General features: G+C 40.5%; 1 protein-coding gene across 19 annotated transcripts in view; it reads left to right on the plus strand.

The window, feature by feature from the left end:
• CELF2 (CUGBP Elav-like family member 2) overlaps positions 1-16,029 on the plus strand; it is a 672,363-nt gene that overhangs the window by 615,570 nt on the left and 40,764 nt on the right. For all 19 annotated transcript variants that reach the window (XM_061638323.1, XM_061638322.1, XM_061638327.1 and 16 more), the window contains one exon: positions 7,297-7,431. In XM_061638323.1, coding sequence (XP_061494307.1) covers positions 7,297-7,431 — 135 coding nt within the window. The remainder of the gene's footprint in view (positions 1-7,296; positions 7,432-16,029) is intronic.

Consider the following 16,029-nt stretch of genomic DNA (forward strand, 5'->3'; position numbering starts at 1 on the left):
TGCACACAAAAATGTGTTTAGTAGGCGAAATTTGCACTCAAATGCTGGAGAATTTTCATGAGGATTTTTTTTTTTAAATGAGGAATTGCAGCAGAAATATGGAGAACTGAATTTCGGTTTGGAAAAATGAGAAACTGAGAGAACCAAATTTGACATCCTTCCACCCCCAACTCAGAACTGAGCTCAACTGGAATTCCTAGCGGTTATGTTTAGGGTTCCAGCCTTAGTTCAAAATGGGATATGCAATTAAGCATGCATGCTTACACCTCTCACTTTACCAATTGGGCCCGAGGGGCAAGTCACATGCTATGTGTAGGCAAAGTTGGGTTTGACAGAGTGCCCACACTCATACATGACGTGTGTATCTGTATGATCCACGTTTGCTGCATTCATACTTGATATTTTTTAGGAGTAAATGTTAAATATCTTAACTGTATATTTATGTGTATGCCTAAAAAAGGAAGTGTGTGAATAGCCCTAACTTTCCTTTCATTGGCCACATGCCAGTTGTCCATGATAACTGTTTATTAGTGGCTGGAGACCTGCTCACCCTTCTAGCAGTTTTATAATTCTTAATGCATAGGTAACCGCATTCCAACAGAGAAACGCCATTTCTCATCTCCATTGCGAGGTGTTCTGTGCAGTCACATTAATGATAATCTCCTGGACTATTTCGTTTTGTTTTTTCCCCTCATTTAGTTTAGTTTATCATACATATTAAAAAGTGAAATATAGAATACACAATACAGACTGATACAATTTATTATTTGAAGGAATGTTGCTAACATTTATGTACTTACAAACATTGGGAAGGAAACAAAAAAACCCACATTTGAATAAATTATTAATAAATATTAAATATACATACATATTACTACTGGATATTAACTTTATCACCTGCACTTGCTTCACAACTAGGAGACTGGCTTCCCTTTTCTCTTACTTTCTATTTTTCTTACAAGTAGAAAAATCTATTTCTTTTTCTGAGATTTGTAATTCTTTCTTTATATATCGAGTTACAAAATCCCAACTTCTTATAACCGCTCTGTATTTTTCTCTGTCTTTAGTCACTTTCCTATTTTGTTATTGTATCACAATTTTATAAATTTGAATATGGTCCTTGGCTCATCTCAAATTGTGATCTCCTGGATTATTTTGATAATAAGTAGCAAATATTTGATGCAGGCGCATTGGCGTTCTTTTATGATCACCGTAAACTAAGGGCCTTTTTGATTTCAGGAATAAACCTTAACCTGTAATATTACAAAGCAAGGTTTTGTTTTGTTTTGAAGGTATTAATCATCCAGGGCTGGAGAAGAAGTAGAAGAAAGTTGTAGAAAGCAGGAAAGACAAAGAATAAGTTTAAAAGTGCCTTTGAAAGACATTTAGTTGGACTGCTGCTCAGTAGTGAGCTGCGTACCTGTAGTAACTGATGTATCGTGATTAACAAAAGGTCATTCCTGCTGGGTGACCTACCATGCCGGTCCCCTAACTTAACACAATGCGAGAGAAGGTGGCAAAAATATGCACAGATGCACACTATGCCTGTTGTGCAAAACTGTTGACAGCCGTTTTGCCCCTCCCTGTTTGATTTTTTTTATTAAAAAATTATCACAAAAGCACAAGCTCCTCCCTTAGCACCATTGTCATCAAATTGGCACGGTAGTTTATTTTTAATTATGCTCTGACTAAATCAGCAAATTAGTAGCGCTTTTCTCCCGCCTCGCAACCCAGAAAGGGCTTAAGCTACCCATACGTCGTCTTTGTGTTTTTTCTTTTTTCTCTCCTTTTTTTTATTAATGTTTTGCTTTTGAATGGATCTTGAAGTTTGCCTATGAAAAAGAGATGAGCTTCTCCCCGTTGGCACTGTGTGCTTCATCCTTACAATATGCCATTATTGCACTGGCACCAGAGACTAATGCAGAATCCGCTGTCTGACAATATAAATTGGCCCACAGATGACAATATCTCTGAGTTATTTTCTCTGGCTCAGATCCGTTGGCAAGCACTTGCGGCTTCTATTATGTTACGCTCATAATCTAGCAGGGGGGGTTCCCCCCCATCAAAAATATATCTTAATATGATAAACAACATTTTCACAGTTGGCATTTTGTCAGAACTGGCTTTGAGCTTTAAGGGCTGCTGGTTAAGTTCTGCTTTGGTTAGTCCTGCAGAATGAATGAAGAATGGAAAAACCAAAGAAGGAAACAGTGTTCAGATATTTTCCTGTACAATATAAGTACAGCCATACTGTGTTGCCAGAATTATGGCTCATTGATGGAACAGCTTGAGCCTGGTTCTTCCTATTCCCACATATTAGTGCAGTCTCTGCTAGTTACCTATGAGTGGCCTCTTGACATACATTTTTCCAAACATCCTTAACATCAGCTTACAATATGGAACCCTCTTTTGTTTTCTTTTTCAAGAATATTCTCTTCTCCTTTACTCTTCTTCTCATTCTCTAGCTCAGTTCTCTCTCTCTGTCTCTGTCTCTTTCACTGCCTGACACAAATGAAAGGAAATGGTGCAACTCATTTTAGGTTAAGGCAAGGATGTGCAAAAGGTAGACTGGAATCTACTCTTAGATCTTCGGGTGGTAGTTAGGAGTAGATTTGCAAGGCTTTCTGACTCCCAGCTGTTTAACAACAGCAACAACAAAATGACTTTTCCTACCCAAATTAGGCTGAAATGATTAATGCTTGGGGCAAACAGGAGTAGATTATTGTGTGAAAGTACTGTGAGCTCAGTTCTGGTGCTGAAAACAAATCCCCAGATTCAGAATATGGTCAGAGGTATCCTGTTATTTAAGTCTGTCTTTTGCAACTGGCTGTGGTTGGCAGATCTTACGGTTCTAGTTAAAAAGAGCAAAGTAGATCTGAGAAGCCTGCAGTCTGCCCACCCCTGAGTTAAGGCACAACCCTCTTCTGAGTCCAGCACTCTGAAGACCCAACATTATGAAGACCAGCTGAAGACCCAACCAGCTGAAGACCCAACACTCTCTCTATATAAAGCCTGAATGTTGATGGCATAAAAGCATTTGAAGTAGGTTCTTCCCATCACTTGAATTGTGTTCCCCGGGAGACTCATCAAAATCAGAACCCAGGTGTCTTCTGGAAATCACTCATTACATTTTAGTTCAAACAAGAATTTAATGGCCCAGGATAGGAGTTGCCTTATTTTAACTGTATGTTTTGTATGCATTATCTGCATGTTTTATACACTTTTTAAAGTTAATTTTCATTTGTTTTATATTTCATTATCTCAATCATCAGCTAGTCAAGAGAGTCCCTATGTTTCTCTCCCAGTTTTTGGCAATCTGAGGTCTTGGAAAGATCTATTTCTTGGTCATTTCTGCTTACTGACCATTGAGAGTCATTAAGCTCCATTGTTGGCCATCCACTTGTATGATGAATTCCAATGACAATATGCTTAGAAGTTGCTACAAGATCCAGAGCTCCAGTGTCCCAAGATGGGATCATCAGATCAAGCTTCCAAATGCTATAAATATTTGTCAGGGTCCAGTGATGATTTCAGATACGTCTTTACCACATCAGAAACGTTTGGCACTAACCACATAATTGCACACTCAAAGTGGGTTCTTGGGATGATCTCTCATTTCATGCAAAGATCTAATACTGTGCTGACAGAGAAACTATGGATTCCTTTCGAATTTCATTCTTTTTTGGGGGGGTGATATCAGAAGACATTGGAAGTGTCTACTTTAGGTTGGGTTTCCAAGACTGAAGTATGAACACTCTAAAGCTCAATGTGAAATTCAGATATTATTAAGAAAGAGTTTCTAAAGGGATGAAAGGTTTGTCCTGCCAAAACAATTAATATTATACTTATCATCTCATATTTTTTTCCTCTTTTTGTGAATTTTTATATTATTTTCCAAAGGAGGAGAGACTTAAATAGGAACAGGTCCATTGGAAAAATTAAAGCAATATTGATTATTTTCTTTCCCTCCCTTTAAAATAATAATGAAATGCATTTAAGAAAAGAGCCAGTGTGGTGTAGTGGTTAAGGTGTTGGACTACGACCTGGGAGACCAGGTTTCGAATCCCCACATAGCCATGAAGCTCACTGGGTAACCTTGGGCCAGTCACTGCCTCTCAGCCTCATGAAAACCCTATTCATAGGGTCGCCATAAGTCGGAATCGACTTGAAGGCAGTATATACATACATATTTAAGAAAACTAATTAAAAAGACATCATGAAAATGATGTGAGAAATTGTCTGTTGCCAGACTATATGCTGTCCCAGCCAGTGACTGGGCAATAGCACATGGTAGTAATCTCTGGGGACTAGTGGTTTAAAAGAAGGGCAAGTGGCCTCATTGTAAGAAAGTTAGCCCTGCAGGCTTTGCAACCCAAGTTGTGAAATTAAAAAAATCACATCTCCTATTTTACTTGTGTTTTAACAGGGCTGCATAAGTGACTGCAGTGATATAGTACATGGGTTTCCTGTGAATGTGCTAATAGGCCGTATGAGAAGGTTCTGCAACGATCCATCTGCCAGTTTTTAACAGGCCTGATTGGCAAGCGGCTGTAACAACTGACATCTGTTCTTGCTTATTGATATGTAGATTTATGGTAATTGCTCTGAACAATAAGACATGAAATTACCTAAGGTGAACATTAAATTAAATTTTCATGGCCCCTCTCCTTATAAATATGTTGTTGTTTTAAAAAAAAATTATTACATTTCAAGCAGGCATATTGTGCATCTGTTATGAACATAATTTAATTGTATTTTTAATCTGCCAAGCAGCAAAATCAAAGTTGGGATTCTTGCTGTCCATAACATGAGCCGAATTTGGTATATACAGATTACTGAACGTAGAGTTAAATTCCACTTTTATTCACAACGTTTTTCTCCCATCATAAAGATTAAGAGTTATTTAGTTTCCAGCAGCTTATTCCCAGAAGGCGGAATTTTTCAGGGTGGGGGCATGTGTGCTTTTTAATGCCACTATGCCTGTCAGGCTGTGTTTTAGAGTTTAAGTGATTTGCATTTCTTCAGAGAGTGTTGTGTCTGTGGAATGTTCAACGGTTTCAAGGGGGGGGGGAATGATCGAATTATTTTATGTCCGATTCTGCTGTGGGATGTAAGGGAGAGGAGACGACGACGACAACCACCCTGCGCAATGTGAAAAGTACGGGATTCAGGAATGGAGACAGACAGAATGTTCAGCCCACAAAAGTACAGTGCTGGCCATTTCAAGGGTTGCTTTGGATATTAGCCTGGTGGCAGAACACATGGCTTTCAGTATAGATCCAGGTTCAATCCCTGGCATCTCCAGATAGGCCTGAAGTCTTGCAGAGCCACTGTCAGGCAGTGCAGACAATCAGATAAACCAATCGGTCTAAGGTAGCTTCCTATGTTCCTAAAATGGTGGTTTCATTCTCCTCCTCCTTCTTTAATTGGCTCTGGATTTCAGTCATATACAATGACCACTTTTTTCTCCACAGTCAGGAGTCTTATCTGGATTATGTACTGGTATGAGCTGATAGTACTGGGATCTTGTAGACTCCTTTGTTGGAGCTTTAGGTTCAAGATGTCTGGGTCTATGTCACAGAAGGGACTGTTGTTTTTTCTGATGTAGCGTGATTATTGGGTGGGTCTTCATGTTTTAACTGCTAACAGGTAGCATCATTCAAGGTATCACAACCTCACTCATGACAGCATTCACCAATCAAGTAAGATTTCTTCCATAGTAACCACCCTGGGAAACTATGCAAGGAAAGGTCTTTGTTGAAGATCTTGCCATCTGGGCAGGCACACGTGGAGACAAGTAGTCCTTCAGGTGTCCTGCTTCCAAGACTTCAACTATATTAGGTCCGTAGCAGCATCTGCTAGATCTTCACACTGAACTAAAGCCAAGTCTCACTGAGAATGGTCACAACTTGTTTGCTGCCAAGTTCTTTTCACAATCTGGTTATAGAATCACATTTAAAAACTTCCAGGACATTTCCCCCCAGGTTATTATGATTTGGCATCATCTCAGCTCCTGTAAAGGAGGACAGCCATTATTTTTCAGGTATTTAAAATGCAATGGTGTCGGTGGTTTGCACCTCTAGCAGTTGGTGGGTTTTTTTCCCCCCTGCAGGTTCCTATTAAGTTTATCACTTAATATGATCACAAAATATGACTGAAAGTCTTTGGCTCCCCCCAGTGCCCAAGTCATTTCTAAACATGTGACCAGAATGTTTCTGGTCATTCTGTTTGCAAGCGGAGTCCCCCATCCAGGACTGCTCTTGGCAAACTGTCACAATAGATAGTGCCACGCTGATCCATTAGTGTGCTGATAGGGCTGGCTCTCATTTAGTTCACAACAAAAAGTGTGCAACTGACTTATTTTGTTTTTATTTTTAGGAGTGGAAAATGTAAGGAGAGAAACATTGTTAGAACTGGACTTGTTTAATCATCAAGCTTACTAGACTTCTGATATGACACCATTATGCTACGGTGTTATTTGATGCACACTTTGACAAGCTGCTCTGAGCCACCCAAAGAGGGTTGCTTCTGCATCTTTAATGGGGAGAAGGACCATAGCTGGGGAGACATGAGTTGAATCCCTGTTGTCTCTAGTTCAATAAATCTCAGCTAGCAAGACTGAGAAAAATGTCTGCCTCAAAGCTTAGAAAGCTACTCTGGGCAGCATACAGAATACTAGATTAGATGGACCAACAGCTCAACAGAATGCAGTTCCTTATGGGCACAGAGTGACAGATGATGTGTCACAGATGAATCTCAGTGTGATGAACTGTTTGGTTATACCCTCTTTTTTCCGTCCAAGAATAACAGCTTCCAGACTGGTGCTTCATTGCGGGCTTATTCTGCAACATATTCTTAACACAATAATAGTGCGTTAATGATGGATTTATTCTGCTTTCGTTCGCTCTGCAATGCTTCCCCGGTGCTACCCACGTTATTGCTGTCCAGAGGGGCTATAGTGCAACAAAAGGAGCAAAAAATAAACTGAAACATTTGTGGTATAAAAAGTTAACAGAATTTCAGCAGGAAGTTACAAGATATGCACTGACTGGAAACGAAGGAGTGTGACTGTCCCAAAACATCAGCAGGAGCAAAACAATAATGCAAGTGGGACCATGTGTGACCACCCCAATAGCATCATGAGCACAGATCGTAATGAATACACAATAAAAAGGATGTCTGGAGAGGCCCTAGGGTTAGGGTGGAGACTCCAAGCTATAGTCACGTAAAACTAAAACTTGATTTGTATTTTGTAAACCACCTCACGGCTGCAGTTCCTTTCTGTTCTCTCCACAGGAATGAATGCTTTACAGCTACAGAATTTGGCGACGCTAGCAGCCGCAGCAGCCGCCGCCCAGACCTCAGCTACCACCACCAATGCAAATCCTCTCTCCACAACAACTGGTGCCCTTGGTGCACTCACGAGTCCAGGTATGGTAGAGGTGAGGGGACGGCTCTCGGTTTTTTTAGCTGCCATTTCATTTGTTTGCTATAAGGAGAGAAACTATGAGAAGAGATCAAAAGACATCATAGCCATGTGTTGAATATGGATCAGGGAAAGTTGGTGAATGTGTTACAGGCTCCATTAAAAAAAAGATTTTCTCAGTGCGGTGTGCCAGCATAAATGTAAAATTAGATAGCACTTTCTCAAAAGCAAGTATACTTGTTGAATATTATTCTTATGCTACGTACACATTGCTTTCTTCTACAAGTCAAGTGGTAACCAAACTACAGTCTAGCCAGTGCATGAAAATTTCAAAGCAGGATTCAGAATGCAAACAAATGTCTGATGTAAAATAGTGGAGCTTTGCTTTGTTCACCTTTATTCAGACCCACAATTCCCAGTCTCCACATGTCTTTCTTTTGCTATGACTGTTTTTGCAATGTTCTCCCTTTATTTTTATTTTTGATCTGTCTTATTTTCCCCTTCTGCTTCCTGCCTGATACATCTCTCTGAAAACATATCTTTGCAGGAAGTCAGACAAGTGGTTGCTAAAGTTAAGCCAAATGCTTATAAGAAATTTAGGTCAGATTCACATTTTGGCTTAAATCCACGTATCTCTGCTAGGGCAATGTGCAATGGCTAATATTTGATGAAGGATTTCACATACCTGAGTCTGGTTCTGCGATTTCTGGTGTTTAAACAAGCCAGTAGGGATTGCAAACCAGTGTTCCTAGAACAGCTGTTAACTCTGCTGCCAATTTTTAAAGGGCTAGATTTTAGATGATCAGCACAATGTATAACAAAAATATTCCCATACATATTGCACAACACATACTGACTTGTAAAGATATTAGGAATGGGGAGAAAGACACTTCTGAACCTATCTAATTTGCACTTTCCAAAACGATACACAGACTGAAACACAGCTACAGCTACCCTCAGTTCATACTTCTGAATTCTATAGTCCAGCCCTTCAACCCAAAGAAAACTGTACATTGTATTAGGGAATATTGCTTGTAAGAATGATTTTATTAGGTAAAAGTGCCAATAAAAAGTGTGTATATTAGGAGAAATGGGAACTAAAATACTGACAAACTTTTGTGATTACTTTTTTTAAAAAAAATCACAACCTAATGTCAAAATGTGGCAAATTGAACTTGAGATTGGAAAAGTGAGATGTAGAAAGAAACTAAAACTCAGAGATGCATCCATCCCTAAAAGAGATTGAATTCTGTGTTATATATTTGTTTACTGGGTGATGTGATGGTATAATACGGATTTTTTTTACATAACATTTTATATTTTTATTGTTATATTGACCAACAGCCAATACACCTCAGTTTATAATATTACCTTCAGCAAGTTTCTCTGATGCCTAGCTCTTCCCATTTCTTTGGTCAGTCCCCATATGAGGATAAATCTTTTTCTGTCCCTGTCACTGACATCATAACTATTTCTTCCAAATCATACATTCCAATCCATCAGACAGAGTTTGAATTAATCATAGTTAATTTCCATAAAGGTGAACTATGCTATGAAATACATAAGTATTATACAAAGGCTGCTTTCCATTTTATATCTTTAGAAAAGCACCTACTTTTAGAGGCACTGTGTACTAACACAGAGATACGCACAGAAGGCTGTGTTTGACTAGGATTCCCCACCATTTTACAAAAGTTCAAAATGTAATATGTGAAACAGACTTGATTTGACACCCGTAGCCAGACACACAGTGTCTTGCCCACAGCTTGTAGATGCAGCTCAGTTGCCAATTTCAAATCAAATTCAAAGTGATAAGAACTCTTTTTGGTTTTACCAAACACATCAACAGCTTTAGAACACTATCAAGTATTTTTGGAGCTTCTGGTCCAACACTTTAAGCAGTGTCGGTTCCAATACCAGTGTTTTAACCTTTCTGCATACTTTTGGAGGAAGCAATTAAGGAAGCACATTGGCCTTTAATTAGGACCAATCAAAAATCTCACACAAGCAATTGCCACTAGAATACTTGCAGCCATTGTATATGACTCCTAGCCATCTAACAGTCCATCTGGAAGATGGAGCTATATGAATTGTTGCATCTGCATGGTTTGCATCTACAGCCCTTGGTTTCTTGATGGTAATGACCCTTTTCAAACCACAGCCATTGTGAAAATTTGATTATCCATAGAAACACTACCCGCATAGATGTGCCAATACATAAAAATGGCCACTCCACACACTCTCAACTGGGCTATGAGCCTGGTGCTGGCCACACATATGCGCCAAGGTGATCATGTTGGGGCTACTGAATGCAAGAGGCCTATTTAGCTTGGAGCAAGAGTTATATTTACAATGATTTGTAGCCGATGCACTTCCATCATAACTTATTTCTGTGGTGCTCAGTTTCAACTCAGTTGTGGAACTTTATGATTCGTGGCAGCCCTGCAGAAAGCTCGTGTCTGCTTTCTCTTTGTGATGTGAATGTGAATATATGCTGCTGCCGCTGCTGCTGCTTTTTCACAACTGACAAGACAAAGCATTCTGTCTCAGGTTGTTTTAGGAAGGAAATGCATTGCAGGGAGGAAATCCATTCTAGCCACTTCCCTCCAGCTCAGCTTCTAAGAACGTTCTTCCTTATCTCTCAGCTGCAGAGCTGGACAAATGCTCAGTGACCGGTGGAGCTTGGTATTTGCAGTTTTCAGATGCCTGATCTGAAACTTTACTTTTTCTTGCCTTGTCACCTGGATCTGTAGCAGCTTCCTAGCTGGCAACTCATAATTTCATTGGTGTTTGCTGAATTTGAAAATGTAGAAGAGGCACCAGTTATTTTTGGACCAGGTTTCATACTATACGTTTATTACATATGGGGGAGAGGATGAGAGGAGAACGGAAGATGATGGTATTTGGGGCATAAAGCCAGATGATGGTGTTTGGGGTAAAAGGAGCAAGAATGCACAAGGGATGTCCGGGGAGACAGAAGAGAAAGGAAAACAGTTGCCATATTGATCTATACTAGAGATCATAGACGGGCCAAAGCTAGATACAGAGGCAGTGTGCTGCAGTGTGGAAGCCTGGGCTGCTTATACTCCATCCATTTAAAGAACATGCCCCCCAAAGCATTCTGGGAACTGTAGTTTACTACTCACAGAGCTACCATTCCCAGCACCCTTTACAGACTGCAGTTCCCAGGATTATTTGGGGGGAGTTGTTTAAATGTGTGGTGTGCACACAGTCCTGGTTTAAAATATTAGAGTCTCACTGGATGGCTATGGGCCATCCAGCTTGACGGTGTTTTTGGGAGAACAGAGTGATGGTGAATTCCATATGATGCCCTGAGCTACTTGGAGGAAGGGTGGAATGAAACGTAGCTGTTCTCATCGTAAGAACTCAAGTTAGTAGCCAGTACCACATTGTGTGGAAGTAAATGTCATAGTTTAGCTATTCACTCTATGAAGTCCTTCCTTTCGTCTGTCTTCAGTCTCCCACCATTCTGGTTTATTGGATGACACTGGGATCTAGTATAATGATCCCAGTATAACGATCTAGTATGATTGCGCCCTAGGCTCCTACTGGGAGGAAGAACGGGATATAAATCAAATAAATAAATAAATAATAAGAGAGGCAGGAAGAAAATCTCTCGACTTTCTTTCTCCACAACATGCATATTTTTGTAAATCTCTAATGTCCTTCCCGCTGTTTTCACTTGACTCATCATCATCAGAGTACAAGAGACTTTTCTCAGTCTTCATCTGTATTGGAATTGTTTTTAAGATGTTTTTAATCTTTTATCACTTGTTTGCCGCCCTGGGCTCCTTTTGGGAGGAAGGGTGAGATATAAATTTGAAGAAGAAGAACCCCCCTACCAAAAACCCATCTGGGCTCAAGTTGCAGGAAGCCAGATTTTGACTGAACACCAGGAAAAACTTCCTAATTGTTAGAGCAGTACGACAACGGAACCAATGACCTAGGGAAGTGGTGGGCTCTCCAACACTGGAGGCCTTCAAGATGCAGCTGGACAGCCACCTGTCAGGTATGCTTTAATTTGGATTCCTGCATTGAGCAAGAGGTTGGACTTGATAGCCTTATAGGACCCTTCCAACTCTATGATTCTGTGATTCTAGTTCTGCATGCTATTTCCCACAGTGACCAGACACCAATGGGAAGCACACAAGCAGGACTTGAGCACAACAACACTCTCTGGCTGCTTGTGTTCCCCAGTAACTGGTATTCAGGGACATGCTGCCTGAGATCCTGGAGGTAGCGTATAGCATATAACCATCATAACTAGCAGCCACTGACAGCCTTTTCTTTATGATTTTTTCTAATCACCTTTTAAAGCTGTCTTAAAGCAGTCTAATTATTATTTCAGAAGCAACGTACTGAAACAGTTTATGTTGTGAAGCAATCCATCCACCCCTTACTGTTTGTTCTGGTTCCAGAAATCTGACAGTGTGTGAGTGACAACTCGGCAATCTGCTCATTCTGGATGTATAAATCTCTTTGCTTTTTTAAGAAAATGGGCATACTTTTTACCCTTTTGCACCGTCTCAGAACCACAGGCCCCATAGGATACAAGTGTTTATTTTCAGCAAGACTAACTTATAATACCTCTGCAACATTCAAAGCAACTCCCAAATCCTTTTGCCATTATGGAATTCAGAAATGACTGTTCTGGCTAATTTAGCATTCTTCCTTAATGTGAAAATTGTGTACAAGGAAAGCCCCAGCTCCATTGACTTTAATGAAGCTGCCCTTGATGAACATGTACTAAGCATTATTAAACTTGGAAATGCTCGGAAGTGTGTTTAATGGCTAGAGAATGGTCTTAGAGAGTCATTGTAAATTTATATAGAAGCCCAAGGTTATTAGCTTTCATAAATCAACTATAAAATTAGAGAGGTAAAGAGCTCTGGTACTGAAAAAAGTGCACTGTGATAGGATCAGGCATCAACAACTCTAGTATGTAAGTATTTAAAAATAGCCCTACTGGATTGGATCAGTGGTCCGTCGTCCAGCATTTTGATTTCAAAGTCAGAGGCCTCTATGAAGCCCCTGAAGAGAGCATGAAAGCAACGCTCCTTCCTGTTATCCCCCCATAACTTCTATTCAGAGGAACAAAATGTTGCTGTGTGGACTGCATCTCATTAAGGAGCCAAGTCACTCCATTCCATTGGCCCTTCTGAGACAATCAATCAGTATTCCATGCCTCTTGAACATGTTTAGTCCTCACTGGGTTATTTTTATGCCCACTCTCTTAGTTTCCCCCCTTAATTTTTCTATTTTATTTATTTTTACTCCTGTCAATCTCAGCATTCTGCCATCCCCAGTGATATGTCCCTTTTGTGCATGGGTGCTGCTGGTTTGGTTATATAAGCAGTGGCACTCACAGCCTGAACACTGGAATGTGCTCTGCCTTGAAACACAGAGAATACATTAGGTGTCATGGCTAAGATCTATTCATAGACCTATTCTTCAAGGAGTCATCCAATCCTTTTATAAACCCAACTAATCCAGTGGTCATCACCATTTCTTGCTGCAGTGGATTCTTTAAGTTAATAGTGTGTTGTGTTAAGAAGGACATATATGGAAATCATTTTTGGCAGGCAGTGGGGGATCCTCACTGGGTCCAAATAATACTGTCTGTTCCTCCAGTTACAAAATCTTCTTCCCTCTGCTCCCTGAACTTAGATCTACACCTTAACTTTGCCTTGATTAATATTCAGAAGAGAGGGGGTAGCTGTGTGGAGGCTTCATTAAATTGCTCTCCATGATGTCTGCTTCCACGTGATGGCCCATTCAGATTGCCACCTAGATCTGATTGTTTCTCCTGTCTTTGCCATGTTTGTGACAGCCAGCACATGAATGACACACTCAGGATGGGTGAGAAAATCGATTCAGTTCGCATGTCAAGCCGAATCTATCAAATTCACACTTTCTGAAACAATATGCGAATCAAAACACAGCCATCTTTTAAAATTCGCACTTATTTGTGTTTTACAGTGCAGTTAGGCAATCAACCAACGTTTACAAAAATGCATATGTGGGGGAAATAAAAATATGCATAAAAATGAATATATGAGTGAAAATAACATACAATGATGATGCATTGCATGACAAGAAATAGCTTGCAAAAATGTGTACATTGGTCAAAACTGCCTATAAAATGTGTTTATTAGGAAAAATTCACAGTAAAATGCTGGAGAATTTTCATGAGGATGTTTTAAATTAAAAAATTCACAAATTGCTACAGAAATGTGGAGAACGGAATTTAAGATTGGAAAAATGAGAAACTGAGGGAACCAAAATTGACAGATTTTCTCATCCCTATGACACACTGCAAGAGAGCCAGTGTGGTGTAGTGGTTAAGGTGTTGGACTGCAACCTGGGAGACCAGGATTCAAATCCCCACACAGCCATGAAGCGCACTGGGTGACCTTGGGCCAGTCACTGCCTCTCAGCCTCAGAGGAAGGCAATGGTAAACCCCCTCTGAATACCGCTTACCATGAAAACCCCTATTCATAGGGTCTCTATAAATTGGGATTGACTTGAAGGCAGTCCATTTCCATGACACACTGCATGGAATCATGTAAAATTGGCCCTTAGATGTAATCAGTGTCCCTCTGGCTAGTGTGTGGCCCCATCTAAGAGTCTTGGTACACCTTACCCTCATCCTGTGAAAAGTAGTCATTCATGGTCCCAGTTCTATTCTTAGAGTTTCCCCAGAGAGACAAAGAAAAGTGGATCGTAGAGTTTCTAGCCACCTTCCTGTATCCATTATTTATTTCTGTTTATTTTATCTCTCCTTTAGTGGCTAATTGTCCCTAGGGATTCAAAGGATGAGTAGGAGGGGAGAATTAGCTGATAATGAGAGATAAAATGAGCACAGAACAAAAAATGGACAAAGCCAGGCAGCGGTGTACAGTGATCTCTAGATTCTTTTGTCTGTCCACGGAAAATTTGAGTGTATCACATAGCCAGGTTCTAAGATTATGTTCACTGTGGAAAGTTGGGTTGGCTTAAGATTTGTTGCTACCAAGACAGGGCAAAGATGTCTCCCTGTCACAGGCCCCAGCAATTCCATTTGAGGATTCCGGTGTATGCTGACTCTTTGTGTGCAGAGCCAACCATGCAGAAAGCAGTAAGGTCCTTCATTTGCATGCCCCTTCCATCAAGGAGGGTGAATTGGGGCACCCAAGAGGCTGATTAGTCTGCTGGCATGTTCAACCTGGCTCTCATCCATAAGGCTGTTCTCTATATTGACTATAGAGATCTCAAAGAAACATAAAGTCAATACCAACAAATGGTTTAGCCCTCTTTGAATCCTATCAAATTAAAGCATTGGTTTAATAGCATCGTTCCTCCTTAGAAACTCTACAACTAACCCAGAAACAACCCTTGTTAATATGTCCTTTGATTTCAACTTTCTTATCTGGCTCTACATTTTCCACTCCATTAAATACTTTGTAAACCTGAATAAAAGCTCTTCCTGGTTGTTCTCTGCTCAGTGGAAGATGCATTTAGGTTCCATAAAGCCTCATGTACCATCTCTAAAGCATTTCCATTAAAACCTGGACTATAATGGAACATTTATATTTGCTTTTCGCTGATGGTAGGGAGGGATTGTCCCCTCCGTTTATGTATTTATTTTTGTTTTTCTTTCAGTCACAAGAGGATGGGGGGGGGATATTGCATTATATCAAACATTCCATTGTCTTGCATCTGAAGGCAATTTTGTGTTTTATTACAAGTGGCAATACACTTTAAGGGAGGAACACTTTTTGGCTATGTAACTTATTGACCTAAAAACTGTGATTAATAAGCCTGTAAACTTAAAATGTGAGAGCCAGTGTGGTATAGAGGTTAGAGTGTTGGACAGCGACCTGGGAGACCAAGGTTCGAATCCCTACACAGCCATGAAGCTCACTGGGTGACCTTGGGCCAGTCACTGCCTCTCATCCTCGGAGGAAGGCAATGGTAAACCACCTCTGGATACCGCTTACCATGAAAACCCTATGCGTAGGGTTGCCATAAGTCAGGATCGACTTGAAGGCAGTACATTTACATTTTAATGATTTCTAAATTTTGCGTCTATACATGTTAATTAGCACTTGCTAATGTGGTTTAGTGGTTAAGGTGTTGGACTACGACCCGGGAGACCACAGTTCGAATCCCCACATAGCCATGAAGCTCACTGGGTGACCTTGGGCCAGTCACTGCCTCTTCGCCTCAGAGGAAGGCAATGGTAAAACCGACTCTGAATACCGCTTACCATGAAAATCCTCTCCATAGGGTTGCCATAAGTCGGGATTGACTTGAAGGCAGCCCATTTCTATTTTTCAAACTTAAAATGTACCATTTTATAGGATTTGCAGGTGTGGCTGGTCTTGGCAAGCCTCAGTAAGGAGCATTGGGCTTTCAGCTCAGGTCTCCCACTCAAGACCTTAGACAGAAGGGACTAGCATTCAGCGTTACTTCTCTTCTGCAAGGTGTCAAGCAGGGATATTTCCCAGCCCTACCTGGAGATGCCGAGGACTGAACTCCACGTTTTTAATTTAACATTGGACCACATTGAGCCCACCCCCGCTATGGATTTAAGAAGGCA

This window comes from Rhineura floridana, chromosome 8, assembly GCF_030035675.1.
Source record: "Rhineura floridana isolate rRhiFlo1 chromosome 8, rRhiFlo1.hap2, whole genome shotgun sequence".
Taxonomy (NCBI): Eukaryota; Metazoa; Chordata; class Lepidosauria; order Squamata; family Rhineuridae; genus Rhineura; species Rhineura floridana.